Source organism: Notolepis coatsorum (assembly GCF_963971535.1).
Source record: "Notolepis coatsorum genome assembly, chromosome: 12".
NCBI classification, from domain to species: Eukaryota; Metazoa; Chordata; class Actinopteri; order Aulopiformes; family Paralepididae; genus Notolepis; species Notolepis coatsorum.
In genome coordinates this window covers 42,248,173-42,265,923 of record NC_140176.1, presented here as the reverse complement: position 1 = coordinate 42,265,923, position 17,751 = coordinate 42,248,173, and the positions used below count along the sequence as shown (strand labels likewise).

The 17,751-nt window shown below is 45.0% G+C and overlaps 1 protein-coding gene across 1 annotated transcript in view; it reads right to left on the bottom strand.

The window, feature by feature from the left end:
• Positions 1-17,751, bottom strand: part of ptprn2 (protein tyrosine phosphatase receptor type N2) — a gene marked incomplete at its 5' end in the record, with an annotated part of 334,392 nt that overhangs the window by 183,720 nt on the left and 132,921 nt on the right. Inside the window, 2 exon segments of the mRNA XM_084325818.1 lie at positions 13,782-14,200; positions 16,846-16,868. Coding sequence (XP_084181944.1) covers positions 13,782-14,200; positions 16,846-16,868 — 442 coding nt within the window.

Below are 17,751 nucleotides of genomic sequence, written 5' to 3'. Positions count from 1 at the left end.
AATCCTTTTTCTGTACGAGAGCCTGATTTGTGTTTTGGACCTCGGAATGTATTACGACCATTCTATTTGCCCATCGGACTATATTCTGCCTTGATTTAATAAATATTCTTATTGATTGATATTGCACTTGTGTGGAATTAGTTTGTTTTTGAAACGTGACGAGTCTGAACACCACCACCACCAGGCTTGTCACATTTGATGGAGGATGCGAGCAGCGTTCTTTGGTTTAAAAACAAAAGAAATTCAAACAAAAACACAGGAGCAATGGCGAATCCAGTCGATGTTACGGCATTGTTCCAGGAGTGGGTTCGAGTCACAGCAACGGGTGAATCAGAAGCGCCATGAGGAAGCGATGCAAGGCGCTCAGGCACGCCATGATGCGATTCTGAGTGAAACTCGGGAAACTGCGGAGAAATGGAGACAGGAAGCGCTCGATTCATTCCATCACGCAGAGACCCACAGAGAGGAGAGGCAGATGAACAATATTAACCCCGGACGTTTTCTGGTCAAACTGAATAGCGAAGGACGACATTGAAAGTTATTTGTCGGCGTTTGAACGCACCGCTGAACAAGAGAACTGGCCAGCAGAACAATGGGTTAGTTTGTTGGCACCATTCTTATCCGGACTAGCCCAGACTGGCGGATAAGACGTATGAGTTTCTGAAAAAAGAAATACTGCGTTGTTCGGGAATTACATTTCTGACTCAATCCCAGCGGTATCATGATTGGGCATATGACAGGACCTTGTCCTCCAGAGATTGTTACGGCTAGCAAACAACTGGCTATTAGCAGAGCCCCGGAACATTTCACCAATCGAACGGATGGCAATGGACAGATATTTACGTGCCCTACCTGCCGACGCACGTAAGACCATCAGCCAAACAAAGCCCACATGTTTCGACGAGGTCGTAGAGGGAATGGAGGTGTATCAAGCGGCGGAATCGCTATACCAGAAGAGTAGTAGCACGAAAACCGGACCTGCCAACCGGCTGAAGGAGACGGGTAAGAGACTCGAATCAAGATAAGATAAGATATTCCTTTATTGATCCCCTTGGGGAAATTCCAGAAATCACCCCATTACCTCAACCCTGCACCCTCTTCAGACAACCTGTAATGTATAATGACAGAAGAAGGTGTTTCAATTGTGGCGAGGAGGGCCATTTTCCAGAGACTGTCCATATAAAAATGACGTATCGATGCCCTCTGCAGCTGAACCACACCTGTCCCGACGTGTGCACTTGCCTGTTGGGCGGAAGACACAAACGTGTCCACTCTCACATCAGTAAGAGCTAATAACCACGACACAACCGCACTGTTAGACTCAGGGAGCACGGTGACACTAGTAAAACCAGAGTTGGTGGACGGGGCCCTCCTGGGAAAAACAGTGCAAGTCACATGTGTACATGGGGAGACTAGACAATATCCGACCGCCACCATCGAACTAACCTCCACCCGGGGAAAATGTATGACAACCGTGGGGGTAGTAGAAAACCTCCCACTAGCAGTATTAATCGGAACCGACTGTGCATTGTTACGACCGCTGTGGGAGAGTTTGGCGGCCGAATGACGCTGTCCCCCCAGAACAGTGTCCACCACCACGCCGACCAGAGCCCGGGCACAAAGGACCCAGATGTGCGGGTACACGAGGTGGACCCCCAGGCTTCTACCAACCCCCTAACAGAGGAAGACTCCAGCCCTGTCAGCAAGGACACCAACGAGGGGGAGCCCACCGCCGGCCCAGCAGAGAACAACGGTCCACCGGTCGACAGCGGAGGAGAGGATTCATCACTCCACGACGAGGACAAGCCTGTCTGGGGAGATCTGTCCCCCGGCAACCCGAACGATGACATCCCACATGCACACACACCAGACACACACACTATAATACACTAGGACAGATAGAGTTGAGTTGAGAGGAGGTGAGGTAGGAGCGAGTATTGAGAGAAAGAGATTGTTTGTTTACGGAGTTTTGCGAGGTGAGAGGTAGTGAGAGGAGAGGTGAAGGCGAGAAGGTGTTCATTGTGTACTGGACCCTAGACTGGCTGAGAAACCCCCTTGTGTACTGACCCTGGACCGGACGACTACTCTGAGTATTGAATAATCCTTTTTCTGTATGAGAGCCTGTTTTGTGGTTTGGACCTCGGACTGTATTACGACCATTCTATTTGCCCATCGGACTATATTCTGCCTTGATTCTATAATATATTATTATTGATTGATATTGCACTTGTGTGGACAATTGAATTTGTTTGTTTTTTAACCGTGACGAGTCTGAACACCACCAGGCTCATCACAGTATATATATGGTATATACAGCATTATTTTACATTCTATCATACAGCGCTATGGGTTATGTGCAGGTGTACAAGCAAGTATGGGGTTATATGCAGGTATATTATCTTCCTTCTGACTTCAAAAGACAATTTGTAGCACAGAATTAATTTTTTTTAGTGACCAATGAACATATCCAGGCATCTGCATTAGTAAAGTAAATCTACTGTATGTGTACATCAGCAGACTAAAGCCAGAAGTACGCACTAAAACTGTTTCCATGCCAAGGGCCCCCATATTGAAGAGGAAAAGGCAGTGGACCCCCATTTGTTGTCCCTGGGACCCCCATTTGAGAAGATATTTGTTGTTAGATGTGATTTAGCCCAGTGTTCCATAGCTGTCTATACCAGTGGTTCTATACCTTCTTGCCCCCAAGGCCCTTGGAAATATTCTAGGACCCCAGCGGCAGCACAGGAGCACCAGGAGGAGTCTGCCTCTCATCGTCCCCTGATGCCTGATTCTATCGAGCTAAAAATGATATACTAACAAAAATCGTCCATATTAAAAAAATCTCAAAGAACACTAGCCGATAGGGTGCTGGGTTAACTCTGTGTCGACAGCCATTTCACAGCAATTCATTCTGACTAACTGCTCCACTGTCTCAGAGTCATATGCAGTTTGCCTTTAGGTAGAGAGCGTGAGGGGGGGTTTCTTCTTTCTCCACTTTTCAAGAGCTTTTGAAAGTTAAAGATTCGCCAAAGCAATTCCAGACACGTTCAGCTCCCTCTGCGGTAATTCTAACAACTGGAGCTCTCCAGGAGTGACTTGGTTGTTGATGCTAGCACTTTTCCCCTTGGGTTACTCTCTCTCTCTCTCTCTCTCTCTCTCTCTCTCTCTCTCTCTCTCTCTCTCTCTCTCTCTCTCTCTCTCTCTCTCTCTCTCTCTCTCTCTCTCTCTCTCTCTCTCTCTCTCTCTCTCTCTCTCTGTCTCTCTCTCTTTCCCTCTCTTTCAGCCCCATCCCCCCATTTCGTTTCCACTCCTCCCCCAACCCCCCACCACCACCACCACCACCACAATGTCAGGCGCTGACAGATAAGCAGGTTAGCGTTGCCTCACTGCAGGGTGCGAAGGAGATGAGGATAACAAGCATGCTATCATGGGGTCTGCAGCAAAAGACGCAGACACCGCTATACCATATAGGACACTGTCAGCCGGGACGGGCAGGCCGGGTGACGGAGGAGGAAGAGGAGGGTGAGACGAGTTTGCGAGAGGAAGGTGACCTCTTCCCTCTGGCCTTGACACGTGCCGGTAGAGGTGCACCAAGCACAAGTGCCCGGTATTGGGTATCTGCCAGAACACCGTGGCTAAAATACTTGTACTCTGTATCAATTACGACCATAGATACCAGGAACTGACAAGGCTTTTTAATGATAATTAAAGGATTATCCATCACTTACAATTAGAAACAAATGCACTCAGAACAGTGCAGACCTCTGCCAAGGATTATCAATCGCTACACTTTACTGGGTACATTTAGACCTTGTATGCGTGTGAAAAGATCTTGACGAAATGTGCATGTACACAATGGCAGCTCGCTCATAAACCTTAAATGAAATATGTTTCTGACATTTTTGACGGTAAGATTGCTAGGCTATTGCTGGATCTTGAGTCATATCAGATCTGCAACGTCTAGTCAGACAGTTTGATCTGAATGTAGTTTGATGGTACAGGCGTATGCACCACTGAGGGGTATAGAGGCGGCTAGAATGTATAATCTGAGTGGTTATTTTCAGCAAGAAACTCAAGACATGTTAAATCGAACTTGTTGAAAGGATGAAAATATGCCCCCTTAAATACAACGTTTTGTCAGATGGTGGCGCTAGAGGAAAGGTCACAGGGTCACCAACATCAATATTCATGTGGTCATGAATGTCCACAGCACATTTTAATGGCAATCTGGCCATAACATTTCAGTTTGGCCTGACGAACTGATTGTATGGCAACCCAGCCATTATTTTGCGAGATATTTTGTTCTCACTTGATGGTGGTGGTGCTACAGGAAAGGTCACGAAAGGTCACCAAAATCAATAGGTTTTCTCTTCTCACCTGTGTGACTAACGGGCAGGGAGATACACTCATCTCAACACATTGACCTCATGGTGGCGCTAGAGGGAAGGTCCTGGGGTCACCAAAATCAATAGTGTCTTGTATTCAAGGTCAAAGGTCATGCATGTTTCCTGCCAATCATATGGCAATCTGGCCATTACTCGTCAAGATACCTTATTCACAGACAGACAGAGGGCAGAGGTTATGAAACGTGAGGTTGTTGTTTGGGTACATTAAAACCTAGTAGGCCTATATGGCTGAACCGTGTGTGGGCAATGTTACAAATTGTGGCAGATCTGTTAGGATAGTCACTAGTCAGTGGTCGTGTCTAAACTGTGAATACCTGAATATTAAATGTCAAAATCTGCAATTTTCTGTAGTGGTTCCAGTAATATTTCAGTAACTACCAGTAACTACCACAGTGTCTTTATATCTGTATCACTGTACATAGTAATACTACAACTATGTACATACATCTGATTAGCACTATTACTCAGTAGTACTAATTTATATATACAGTGCTCAGTTGTACATTGTATATTACTGTTGCACTTTACTGTTACATTTGCACTCTGGTTGGATACCAAACTTATTTTCGTTGTACTGTACTTGTGCTGTATAATGACAATACATTTTAATTTGATCTAATCAAATTTGTTGTTAACGTCTACTGAAGTAGCATCACATCACATGACATGGTTAACCTCTTAACACTTTCTGCGCCAAACCCGAGTCGGATTTCGCCACCATGCGTTGAGCGCCATACTCGAGATTTCTCGGGTTTTGATCCTTTGATCTTTTTCCTTTGATCCCCGTTCTATACACTCAGCCGTGGTCCCTAGGTCTCCCTGGCTCATCTGCCTACGTTGGAATTGCAATGACGATCGAATCTCTCCAGGTGGCAGTATCGCCTACCTTTTTTTGCCCTATCCTTTTTTTTTATCCAATTTTTCTCCCATTTTTAAATTTTTCTCCCATCCCAATTTTTCCATATCGTCCAATTCAACCCTCCCCTCTCTTCGAACGTTGTTTCTTGCCTCCCACAAGCCGGCTGCAATGTGGACTAAGTCATACATAGCACGAGTCCCCTCCGATACTCGAGGTAACAGCCGCCCCCGTCGCTTCTTGATTCTACTGCGCAGGCGCACCAACCGACCTGTAGGAGTCGCTGTCCACAACGCCCGATCCCCACCCTTCAGTTTCCCTCCCCGTAATACGGCCAATGTGTATTACTGTGGACGACCAGCTAAACTGAAAGCAATGTGGAGAGCGGGGCTCGAACAGGAGGCATCCTGTTCGAGCCTAGTCTCCAGCATTCGTTGCGAGCGCCTTGCCCACTGCGCCACGTAGTTTTTTTTGCCCGATCCTTAAGAGGTTAACTCCCCCTCCTCTTTCATCTGTATCTATCTGCGGAAGTCTCTTGTTTTAAGACTCTGTATTGAGTGTTTTGTCAGAGGGCCTGATGTTCATGGTGCTTTAACGGAGAGCTGTTTTCTCTCCTACTCTGCTCTACGCTGGACTGCTGTGCCCATTAATTTTGAAAGAGCAACGGCCAATAGGGAAACTCCTACTTCCGTGTTTACCAGTGACGTCGTCGGTCGGCTGACCAATCGTGTAACTTCATCACTCTGTCTGTCTTGATCACTCAGTGACAAACATTGGCGATTGTAGGGCTGACCCCCCGCCAGTCCAGCCAGAGACGTAACTGCCCTAACCCCAACACACCATTTTTTATAGAATAAAGTAGCTGTCAAAAAAGTTTAATATCAAGTATTGAAAACAATTTCAGTGATAAGTCGAAAGGACAAACAGTGGCATCTCATACTGGCCGCCATTGTGTTTATGTCTGAGTGTGATGCGCATATAGCATGTGCTATTGTCTGTGTGGTTGTGTATAAAATGTATGTGTGTGTGTGTACATGTGTGTGTGTGTGTATGGTACGTCAAATGTGTATGTGTGTGTGTGTGTGTGTGTGTGTGTGTGTGTGTGTGTGTGTGTGTGTGTGTGTGTGTGTGTGTGTGTGTGTGTGTGTGACACCAAAATCAATAGGTTTCTTCCTCTCGGGGGCCATGAATGTACACAGCCAATTTTATGGCAAGCCAGCCGTTAGCTCATCTCTACTGACCGTTGTTATGTGTTTATGTGAGGATTCGCCTGTCCCTGGACCTTTTTCCTGTGTTTTCCCTGTCTACTCTCCTCAACAGCCCCCACCCTTGCGATGATTTACTCTCCTCTACTCTTCACCAGCCCCCACCCTTGGACATCCTTGATCCTCTACCTTCACGCACCTGTTGGGAGTTTGCAATCACCTCGGGAGAGTACATAGGTTGCAGACTCCCCTCCAGTCCTGGTCGGGTCGTTCTGTGTTCTGGACTCTGTGTTCGTTCTGTATCTGTATCTGTGTACACTCTGTGTTCATGGAGTTCTGTACGTTACCATCCTGTACGTTACCATCACCAGCCGCGTCTCCGGCGTGAGACGACGTGCCAGCCATCACTACCTGTCGCCGTTTGCCTGGAGTGGGACACCGTCTTCGCTCTCTAATTCTCTACGGGAGGTTTTCCAGTGTTCCCACTCCAGACGTCAAGCCGGCTCGTCATCGCTCCCGATTCCACGGGAGGAAGGCGTCTCTTCGTGATCCTCGTTCCTGGGGGTGAGGCTCGTCGTCGCTCCCTAGTATTCCACGGGAGGACGGCGTGTGCCCATCCCGTTCCCCTTGGACCCAGGCTCGTCGTCGCTCCCTAGTATTCCACGGGAGGACGGCGTGTTCCCATCCCGGTCCCCTGGGACCCCCTTTGTTCTGCGCTGCCCGTCTGCAGCATCCGAAGAGGAGGAGGCGGATCTCCGTGCCAGGCCCCGCTGTCGGGCCCCTGTTCCCGTGCCAGGCCCCCGCCGTCGGGCCCCTGTCCCCGTGCCAGGCCTCCGCCGTCGGGCCCCTGTTCCCGTGCCAGGCCTCCGCCGTCGGGCCCCTGTCCCCGTGCCAGGCCTCCGCCGTCGGAACCCTGTCCTCATCCCTGTAAGCAGCTCTGGCCCTCGCCCTGTCCAAGGCCTTAACCCTGTTCTCTGTCCCTGTCTCCAGCCCGCCTCTCCGGGCCTCTGTTCCCCCTCTCCAGTGCCCCTGGTCCTGGTCCTTGACATTTAGCCCTGGCCCTGTCCCTTAGCCTTAGTCCCTTAGCCTGTTCGCCTCTTAAAGGCACAGTGCCGCATTTTCCATATTTTCCTTGACTCTAGTGTTTTTGTGTTTTCCCTTAAAGGGACTGTGCCGCTTTTTGTTCTATAATAAATATTTGCCCTGTTTTGGCTTACTCTCATACCTGTCTTGTGTTGTGCGATTGGGGTCGGTTACAAACCATAACAGTTTATGTGTGTCATGTGCTATTGTATTGTGCTATTGAATTGTAGCATGTGTAAAATGTACTGTATGTGTGAGTGTGTGTGTGTGGGTGTGTGCATGTGTGTATGTGTATGTTAAATGGGTGTGTGTGTGTGTGTGTGTGTGTGTGTGTGTGTGCGTGTTAAATGTCTATGTGTGTTAAATGTCTATGTGTCTATGTGTGTGTGTGTGTGTGTGTGTGTGTGTGTGTGTGTGTGTGTGTGTGTGTGTGTGTGTGTGTGTGTGTGTGTGTGTGTTAAATGTCTATATGTGTGTGTGTGTGTGTTAAATGTCTATATATATGTGTGTGTGTGTGTGTGTGTGTGTGTGTGTGTGTGTGTGTGTGTGTGTGTGTGTGTGTGTGTGTGTGTGTGTGTGTGTGTGTGTGTGTGTGTGTGTGTGTGTGTGTGTGTGTGTGTGTGTGTGTGTGTGGCCATCAGGTGCCAGGGACGGGGCCCATCAGGCCTTTGTGAGCGCGGAGCTGCTGAACAGGTGAATGACGGGCTGCTGACGCTGGACTTGATAACAACACCAAGAAGGGATTTGAGAGAGAGGGGCTACAGGCGAGAACACAGTCGATAGGAACTTATCTCTTCTGAGCCGGGGACCGCGCGCGCGCGGGGGGGTGGGGTGGGTGGGCTTGTCTGCCCTTCTTGACATAGTATCATCATTAAAGCTGTAATACAGCTTGGTAATACCTGCACGCACTGGGAGCGATCAGCACTGCTATTGTAACCAGGTGCGCTGCACACTGAGGCTCTTCAAACTACTATATTCCTTTACATAAAATCCACATACTTACATGTATGGGCCGTTTTGTAATAATAATAATAATAATAATAATAATAATAATAATAATAATAATAATAATAATAATAATAATAATAATAATAATAAATATAAACATTATTTTTATAGCACCTTTCATACAAGAATTGCAGCCCAAAGTGCTTCACAGCAGTGATGTAGACACAAAATAGACATAAAATTGGCATAATAATAGATACAATGGGCCTCATGCATGAAGCGATATAATAACAGATTTTGTTCTTACCTGGGATTCAGCAAAGTTTTCTTATTGTTGCTTTTTCCTCAGGCAAGAACAGATTATAAGAGTGGTCGAGAGCACTCTTACCGAAATAAGAAATTCTTACCCAGATGAGAAACATTTAAAAAAGCCTATACCATTCATAATAATAATAATACATGAGATTTATATAGCGCTTTTCCTAATTCTCAAAGACACTTTACAAAACAAACAATATAATACAATACAGTTTTAGTAGATAAAATAAAAATATATATATAAAATGGTGAGAGAGGAAGGAGTTCATGGGTTGAAAGCAAACCATTGGTCAATTGCCCCCAAATACAGTACCCCCAAATACGACTTTATAAACCCATGCAGAACTTTTCAATAATTATTATTATTATTATAACTTATTGCGTGCGTTCTGCTTCTGAAATGGATTATATATTGCTGTTAGAACAGTTAGATGCTGGCTGCCCAGGCCGTACGCATATAACGCATATTTACAACCTCTCCTCTCCTCTCCTCTCCTCTCCTCTCCTCTCCTCTCCTCTCCTCTCCTCTCCTCTCCTCCTCTCCTCTCCTCTCCTCTCCTCTCCTCTCCTCTCCTCTCCTCTCCTCTCCTCTCCTCTCCTCTCCTCTCCTCTCCTCTCTTCTCTGTATAGATGAAGATGTAGCAGTACTGTCTATCTGTATGTCATGTATGTCATATATGTTATGATGAATTGAAAATGGGGGACCCTGATGTAAACAAGACGAAAGTCTTTCTCTGGTCTGCATCCCCTTAACAATTGTGTGTATTGAGCTGTACTGTATTGTACCAATTCTGCAATCTGTTAATAAAATGTTCAATCAATCAAAACTCTGCTCCACACCTAAAGTTCTGAGCGCACTCGGAGTTTTAGCCACGCACATTTCAGAGAGAGATGACATCTCTCTCTGAAAGGAGAGAGCATATGGATCAGCGGCATATATATATCGGTATACTGTGCGCCGCGATTGGTTCTTGACAAGCGCGCAGCCAGTCGTTCAGTATTGACAAAGCCTACTTTTGACCGATTTATTTTGCACTATACAGTACGTATACGTATAAGTACAAGTATAAGTCTTTATTTGTCATCAGATTAACACACACACACACATGCGATGAGCGACCCACAGGAACACACACACATGCACTGAGTCGCAAGTCGTGAGACGTGTGTGTGTGTGTCATTTTGAGATCGCAAAGCGCTTCCTGTTGAATATATCAGACAGGGATCAGATGGCGAAACTCTGCTGTTTTACACCCGCCTCATTCGCCTTATAAGGATATGGTGGGCGTGTCTGTATGCAAATGAATTTAGCGCGAACGCGCTTTTGAGTTTAAGAATGAGTGGGATTCATCATGCAAATCTCCTGGGTATGCACAGATTTCGACGTTAAGAGCGGCTTGATGAATGTGGCGGTGGCTTTTCTTATTGTTCTCTTAACAGACAGGTAAGCAAGAATATAAGAAAAATAATAAGAGAGTATTGTTGAATGCAGATAATTAAGTAAATAATAATAAAAAAAGATTGTAATAGATTTTGTAAAATAATCGCATCCAATAATTGCATGGACAATAAATACTACTATGCACTCAGAAAATAGTTCTGATTCACTCAAATGTTTACAAACAGATATAAATAAACCTTTTACTAGGGCTGGGAGGTATACCGAATATGAAGGTATACCGTCATGGGAAGGCATGGATTTCTACTACACTGTCATCCACAATGTATCAATATCAATATCGTAAAAAAATGCATACTGTATGACTGTAAATGTATTAAAATAGTCAAAATGGCACAATGACAACTGTACTACAAGATAACAACGTAAAAAAAATTATATGTTATATGACATTGTAATTTGCACTGGAAAACAAAATACTGTCAAATACCCTCAAATACCATCAAATCTACAGTAAGACAAATATTGTGATATGATATTTTGGGCATATCGTCCCATCCTACATTTTACCACCACAAAATATAGCAAATATAATATTAAAAAAATTCATATTTCCCTCTTGCCTAGTGTTAGTCCTTGTATCTAGAACTCAGTCAGTCAACAAGAGAATGACAACATGTTGTCTAGTGTTGTATCAAGAACTCAGTCAGTCAACTAGAGAATGATAACATGTTGCCTAGTGTTAGTCCTTGTTTCAAGAACTCAGTCAGTCAACTAGAGAATGATAACATGTTGCCTAGTGTTAGTCCTTGTTTCAAGAGCCCAGGCAATCAGGTACAGACTGATAACATGTTGTCAAATGTTAGTCCTTGTATCAAGAGCCCAGGCAAACAGCTAAAGACAGATTTACATTTACATTTAGTCATTTAGCTGACGCTTTTATCCAAAGCGACATATTTAAATTTTTTTATTATTTTTTTTGTTCAGATAATGGTTGAAGAAGTGCGTCTTTAGTCGACGGCGAAAGATTGGATGGGTTTCGGCTGTCCTAACTGGGGTGGGCAGTTCATTCCACCATTGTGGGGCAAGGACTGAGAAAAGGCAGGTTCTCCTTGATGACCCTCCCGGAAAAGACCCGAGCCGCAGATAACATGTTGCCTAGTGTTAGTTTTTGTATCAAGAGCCTAGGCAACCAGCTACAAAATGATAACATGTCTCCATTCCTCCCCTTGAGGGTGTTAACCATTTGTTATATGTTTGGAATACAGATTGGCCCTTTAAGCAACAGTAAGTGGAGATGCAATAAACTGTGCAGCGTGCCATATTAAGACATGAATTAATACATGAATACATGCTGCAATATTACCAAGAGCCAATAGTCTCATTGCGGTCGAAATTATGAAGTAATTCTACACTCTGAAGTGTACTCACTCCATCTGACATATGCATGAAGTAATTCTACAATCTGAAGTGTATTTAATGTTAACCTCTTAACTGGCACCGACCCGGCCCCGGGAACTCTTGAAGACGATTTGCCCACCGGCGCGACCCGCCACTTTGCCGACCTCTAGCGGCTCGGGTATTTTTTTAATATAATATATATAGAATTAAATCCCTATTTGTTGCCTGTCGGTTGCCCTTCCAGGCAACAAGCTCCGTCAATCATTTGGCAATCTCAACCTTTATTGGAGAGGGTTGTAGCCAATGAGTGTGGCTTTCCAATGATACCCCACTTGGGGATGAGCAAATCAGGGATCTAGGTGAAAAGTCACGAGCGAAAACTGGAAGAGAAAAAATTAATTGAAGTCAATGAAGAAATGGTTTACTGGAGAGCTTCCCCCCCCCCCCCACAGTTGACCAAAATCGCTCCTAATCACTCATTTCTGAACGGAATGAAATTTGGACATGTACTACATAAGACTTCAGGCTATGGGCTCAGGGTGTTTTCCAGCTCATACAATTTTTTTTGGAAATACTATATTTGGATATTGCAACTACTACAGAAAAACATGAGTAACAAGTTTTTCTACAACTCAAGTTCAGACCTATGTTACTCTATTTCATTAGCACTAAAAGCGATCTTTCTTTATTGTATCAGAAACTTCAGAACTATATAGCATTGCCCCACCGCTACGATCCAGGCATTTAAGATGCCAAATGTGCACTTGATACGTTCTGATGTGAGCCCGATTGTACACCATCTCTCCAATGTTGGCAGGATTACACACAGGAGTCATCAGCCATGGCTGGAGTTGGTAGCCGCCGTCACCTATACAAAAGCACATACTTTTCCCCCACACATTTGCAATGAATATTACAGCACAAACGTTTGTAGCTTGAGACGCTGGCAATGACACCCCTTTATAAATGCGCTTAGTTACCACCAAATCTCTGAAGACGTAAATAGGGTTGCTTTAATTGTACGTGGCAATTAGCGCTGATCTTTGTGAATTAGAGTGTGTTTGCGATGAGGCTCATTTGCATAGAAAGCGGAACATGTTCCGCCCATATTACCGAATTTAAATATCCACAAATAGCACCGACGCACAGAGACGCAATGCTGATTGCGCTTGCTTTGTGAATAGCAAACTGTGTTTCAGAGCTATTTGTCCATTTGTGAATTCGCCCCATGGTCTTTCTACAATCTGAGGCATACTTACTGCATCTGGCATGAAGTCATACTACAATCTGAGGTGTAGCCTAGTCACTCCATCTGGCATGAAGTCATACTACAATCTGAGGTGTAGCCTAGTCACTCCATCTGGCATGAAGTCATACTACAATCTGAGGTGTAGCCTAGTCACTCCATCTGACATGAAGTCATTCTACAATCTGTAGCGTACTCACGCCATCTGACATGAAGTCATTCCACAATCTGAAACATACTCACTCCATCTGGCATGAAGTCATTCCACAATCTGAAACGTACTCACTCCATCTGGCATGAAGTCATTCCACAATCTGAAGCGTACTCACTCCATCAGACATGAAATCATTCCACATTCTGAACTCGAGTCTGTGATGATGTAGACAAAGTGTCTGTCCTGCCCCCTGCTGGAGAACTCTACTCACTCTGAGTCTGTGATGATGTAACCAAAGTGTCTGTCCTGCCCCCTGCTGGAGAACTCACTGAGTCTGTGATGATGTAACCGAAGTGTCTGTCCTGCCCCCTGCTGGAGAACTCTACTCACTATGAGTCTGTGATGATGTAACCGAAGTGTCTGTGCTGCCCCCTGCTGGAGACTCTACTCACTATGAGTCTGTGATGATAGCCGAAGTGTCTGTGCTGCCCCCTGCTGGAGAACTCGTACTCACTCTGAGTCTGTGATGATGTAACCGAAGAGTCTGTCCTGCCCCCTGCTGGAGAACTCTACTAACTCTGAGTCTGTGATGTTGTAACCGAAGTGTCTGTGCTGCCCCTGCTGGAGAACTCTACTCACTCTGAGTCTGTGATGATGTAACCGAAGTGTCTGTGCTGCCCACTGCTGGAGAACTCTACTCACTCTGAGTCTGTGATGATGTAGCCGAAGTGTCTGTGCTGCCCCCTGCTGGAGAACTCTACTCACTCTGAGTCTGTGATGATGTAGCCGAATTGTCTGTGCTGCCCCCTGCTGGAGAACTCCTTCACGCCCACATGGATAAGCTCCGCCTTCACCATCATGTCCTTCTTCTCCGGCTCCTCCAGGGTCTTCGTCCGGGCCGAGTCCTCGATCCCCTGGATCCACCTCTCCACCTCAGAGTCCACCTCCGCGCCGCCTGTTGTGCCCAGAGGGGCGACACCTCCCTCCTCCTCTGGCACGGCCACGGTCCTCTCCTCCCACGGGCGAGGCGAGGGGAGCTGGCCCTGGGTGGTCCGGCTCTGGACGTTCTCCAGCCCTACTGTCTTCTGGCTGGGGGCTGGCGGTCCGTTGCTGTTGACATCTAGGGCGTCGCCGAAGGGCTCCAGGTTGAGGTAGTCCAGCAGCTTAGTGAGGAAGGCGGCATCCTATGGTGGACACAGATAGAGATCTTTTCAGAAGAGAATCTTTAAAAAATTTGTTATCTAGATAAATATATGTATTTCTCTATTGTCTATGTTTGGGCAGGTTATTCTACAAGTAGAGTTATTCTTGAGTGATAGAGTGGTTTCTTCAGGGTTTAGCAGTCTGAAGTGTATTTTAATCTGTTTCTATAAAGAAATATAACTTATATTGTAAATCCAGAAGTACTTTAATCTTTTTAGCCCGAGCGGTCCGTCAGCGGACCGCAGATGACATCACGTCATAAATCCATGTCTACAGACTGTATGGATTAATGTTGCGTTTGTTTTTCAAATGTAGCCAAGAGTAAAGACCCTAATCCGGTCAAAACAACAGTCATAGTGTATATTTAAAACAATACGTTTGTTTACCAATAGGTTAAAGTGTTATTAATGAAATATCAGTTCAGGAATTGTATTCATATGCTGGCGAATTTCGACCGGAAATATATCCGAGTGGCCATTTTGCTGTAGTCATTATGATGAAGGAAAGACAGGGCTTTCAATGAGCGTCGGAATTTAGAAAAACTACCCTACCCGGCTCATGCCAGCTTCTGTCAATCAAATTACTTGTGGATACATTTATTTTCTCGTATTCTTTAGGATTATCTACCACAAAACTGAACGTTATTGGCATAGATTGCAGTTCGTTTGTTTACATTCTGTGAACGTTTAGCAAGAATCCGCGTTGCAAACCGATTCAAAATGGCGGAGCCATATCCATTATAAGAAAGGAACTGTACGTACAATAGATTTCATTCACAGTTCCTGCTGCACGCCTGGTGATACTAAATCCAAATTGAACTCTGCCATTGGAAAGAGTAAATTTGGCCTGATCCATAGATGTACAACATGGCTACAATAAGGTCATATAGGCCTGATATTCTATATTCTATAATAATATTTCAAATTGCATGTGTCCAAATTGCATGTGGATTAGAGCTGTCTTCGAACTTCGCCAGGGCTTTTCGAATGGACGTTCGAACCTTAGTTTTTAATCATGCAAAAATTTGCTCCTAAATATTTTTTCTGGTTCAGTACTATCGAGTCTTGTCTTTAGGCACATAGCTCACATTTATGCATAACGTAGCGCAGATGCGCATATTGCTGCTGTTAGTTACTGGTCACGGGAGGCTTCAATATCATTTGGATGGTAATCCATTTTGTGAATACATTTGTTGAAACAACATATTTGTTGGCCGACGTCTCCTGCTATCTTAATGTTAGCAAGCTAAAGGGCTGCGCTCTGCATAGCTTAATTAACGTGCATAACATACCTGTGTAACGTTAAGTAACTTGTGTTCTGCTGGGAAGTTCAGCATCACTGCATACACTTGGTTTAATCCAAACGTCCATTCGGAAACGTTGTATTATGAAATAAGACGGGTGAGTGTGAGTCACTCAACTCTCCCTTTTTCGCATGATTGATTCATTTCCTGATAATGTATGACGGTGACCCCTCCTCATCCTGACTAGACTGTTGTTGTCCTGTGTTCGTGTGTGACTTTCAAATTATTGTAACCACAACATAGTACTGTGATATTCTGATATATATCACATTCTGATATATATTTGTAGTGTAAAATTTATAAATAAATAAAAATAAAAAAATATTTAAAACAGAGGTTCGAACCCATTAATTAAGATTTGAATGCCAACGTAACGAACAAAGGTCCGAACGTTTGAACGTTTGGGCTCAGCCTTGGTCCGGATGGCAGAATTCAGTACTGTATCTATAAAAACCTTCTATTTAATCATCTTCCCTTTATTCATTTGCTTAGACCTTTTTTTATCCACTTTTTTCTCCTCTTTTTCAATTTTTTTCCTCCCATCCCAATTTTCGTGTGCCAATTCTCCCCTCCCCTGTCTTGAACGTTGCTCGCATATGCCCCCCACTGGCCGGTTGTAGGGAGGATAGAAGCCTTGCATCACGTGTCCCCTCCGATACACGAGGAGGCAGCCTGTCACATCTTTTCACCTGCCAGCGCAGACTCTCATTGGCGAGGTGTAACGTGTGGGAGGCTCACACTACCCCAGCCATTTCCTGTCTCTGCTGTGCAGGCGTCCCCCAACCGACCTGTAGGAGTCGCTGTCCACAACGTCCAGATTACCACCCATCGACTTCCACCCGCTAACTCTGCCAATTGAGTTAGTATGACGGCCGGCCCATGCCGGAGTCAACGCAGACAGCCGGATTCGAACCCGGTGTCTCTTGCGTTGGTGACGAGCGCAATGTCCGCTGCGCCACCCAGCCGCCCTATTGCGCCTTAGACCTTTTGTACACGTGATCTGAAGAAGGTGCTGAACGAGCTCAGTGGCAGTTTGGTCATTTTTAGCATGGTGTTATTCACCATCAATTTACTCAAGCCTAGTAACAGACACAATATTTCTGATACTGGGAATACATTCCCTGATATCCATAGATGTCCCTAGATACCAAGAACATGCAAATGGCCCTTGTAGAAGTGGAGCAATCTTCCGTTTACTTAGGTATGTATTTTTAGGCGGATTTTCATAAAATAGGGCTTAACAGGTTAAAGGTGTAGTGCTAAGTTCTACAAGTGTCTGTGAGAAGATAGGAATGTGACGTAGAAGCTTTTGTTTAGACAGGCCTGTGGCACATACAGCGAGGAGCCTGGGAGAGGACACAGAGAGGTTTCCGTTCTGTCATAAATTCACAGATAAGACAAATCTCACTCGACCAAATCCGTGCCTCGGTTCTCAAGTTACATGACGATATGTCAGGTGAGCGTCTTTTTACACGCCGCGCGTCAAATGACCACCCCTGACTCCAGACGCTCCAGAACTGCCAATCATCCGCTGATGGCGAAAATGATTGGTCAGCGCTGTAGCCAACGAGTTTAGGTTTCCAACGATACCCCATGTGGGGGGTGCAAATATAGGAAGTAGATGAAAGTTGACAAGCAAAAACGAGAAGTGAATCACATTTCAGAATGAACAGCAGTGGATGAGGAAATGGATTTTGGAGGGCTTTTTTTTCTCGTCGGTTTTGCGGTTTCGTCTGACGTTTCTCAAAGGCCCATTTCTGAAGGGATTTTTATCAAATTTTGACCTGTACTACATAAGACTTCAGGCTATGGAACCACAGTTCTATGCCTCTATGCTGGAATATTGGAATATGGAATCTTGCAACCACTACAGAATAATGTGAGTACACAAGTTCAAGTTCAACTCAAGTTCAGACCTGTTACTCTATTTCATTAGCGCTAAAAGTGATTTTCCTTTATTGTGTAAGACACTTTAGAATGTTACCTTTCATAAGAGACCAGACTCATGCAGGTGCTATAAGTATAAAGTATAATAAATCTCAAATTACTTTGGGTATGGTCAAAAAATTTGAATAATCCTTAACACTATTGGGACCGGCCACGTATAAATACGTGTTTCGAATCCATGCGTTGTGGACCAGAGGCACGTATATAGCCATGGCAAGTTGTTTATTCCATATTAATAACCGGATCAAGATCCCCGATCGACTCCCCGATCGACTCTGCAGA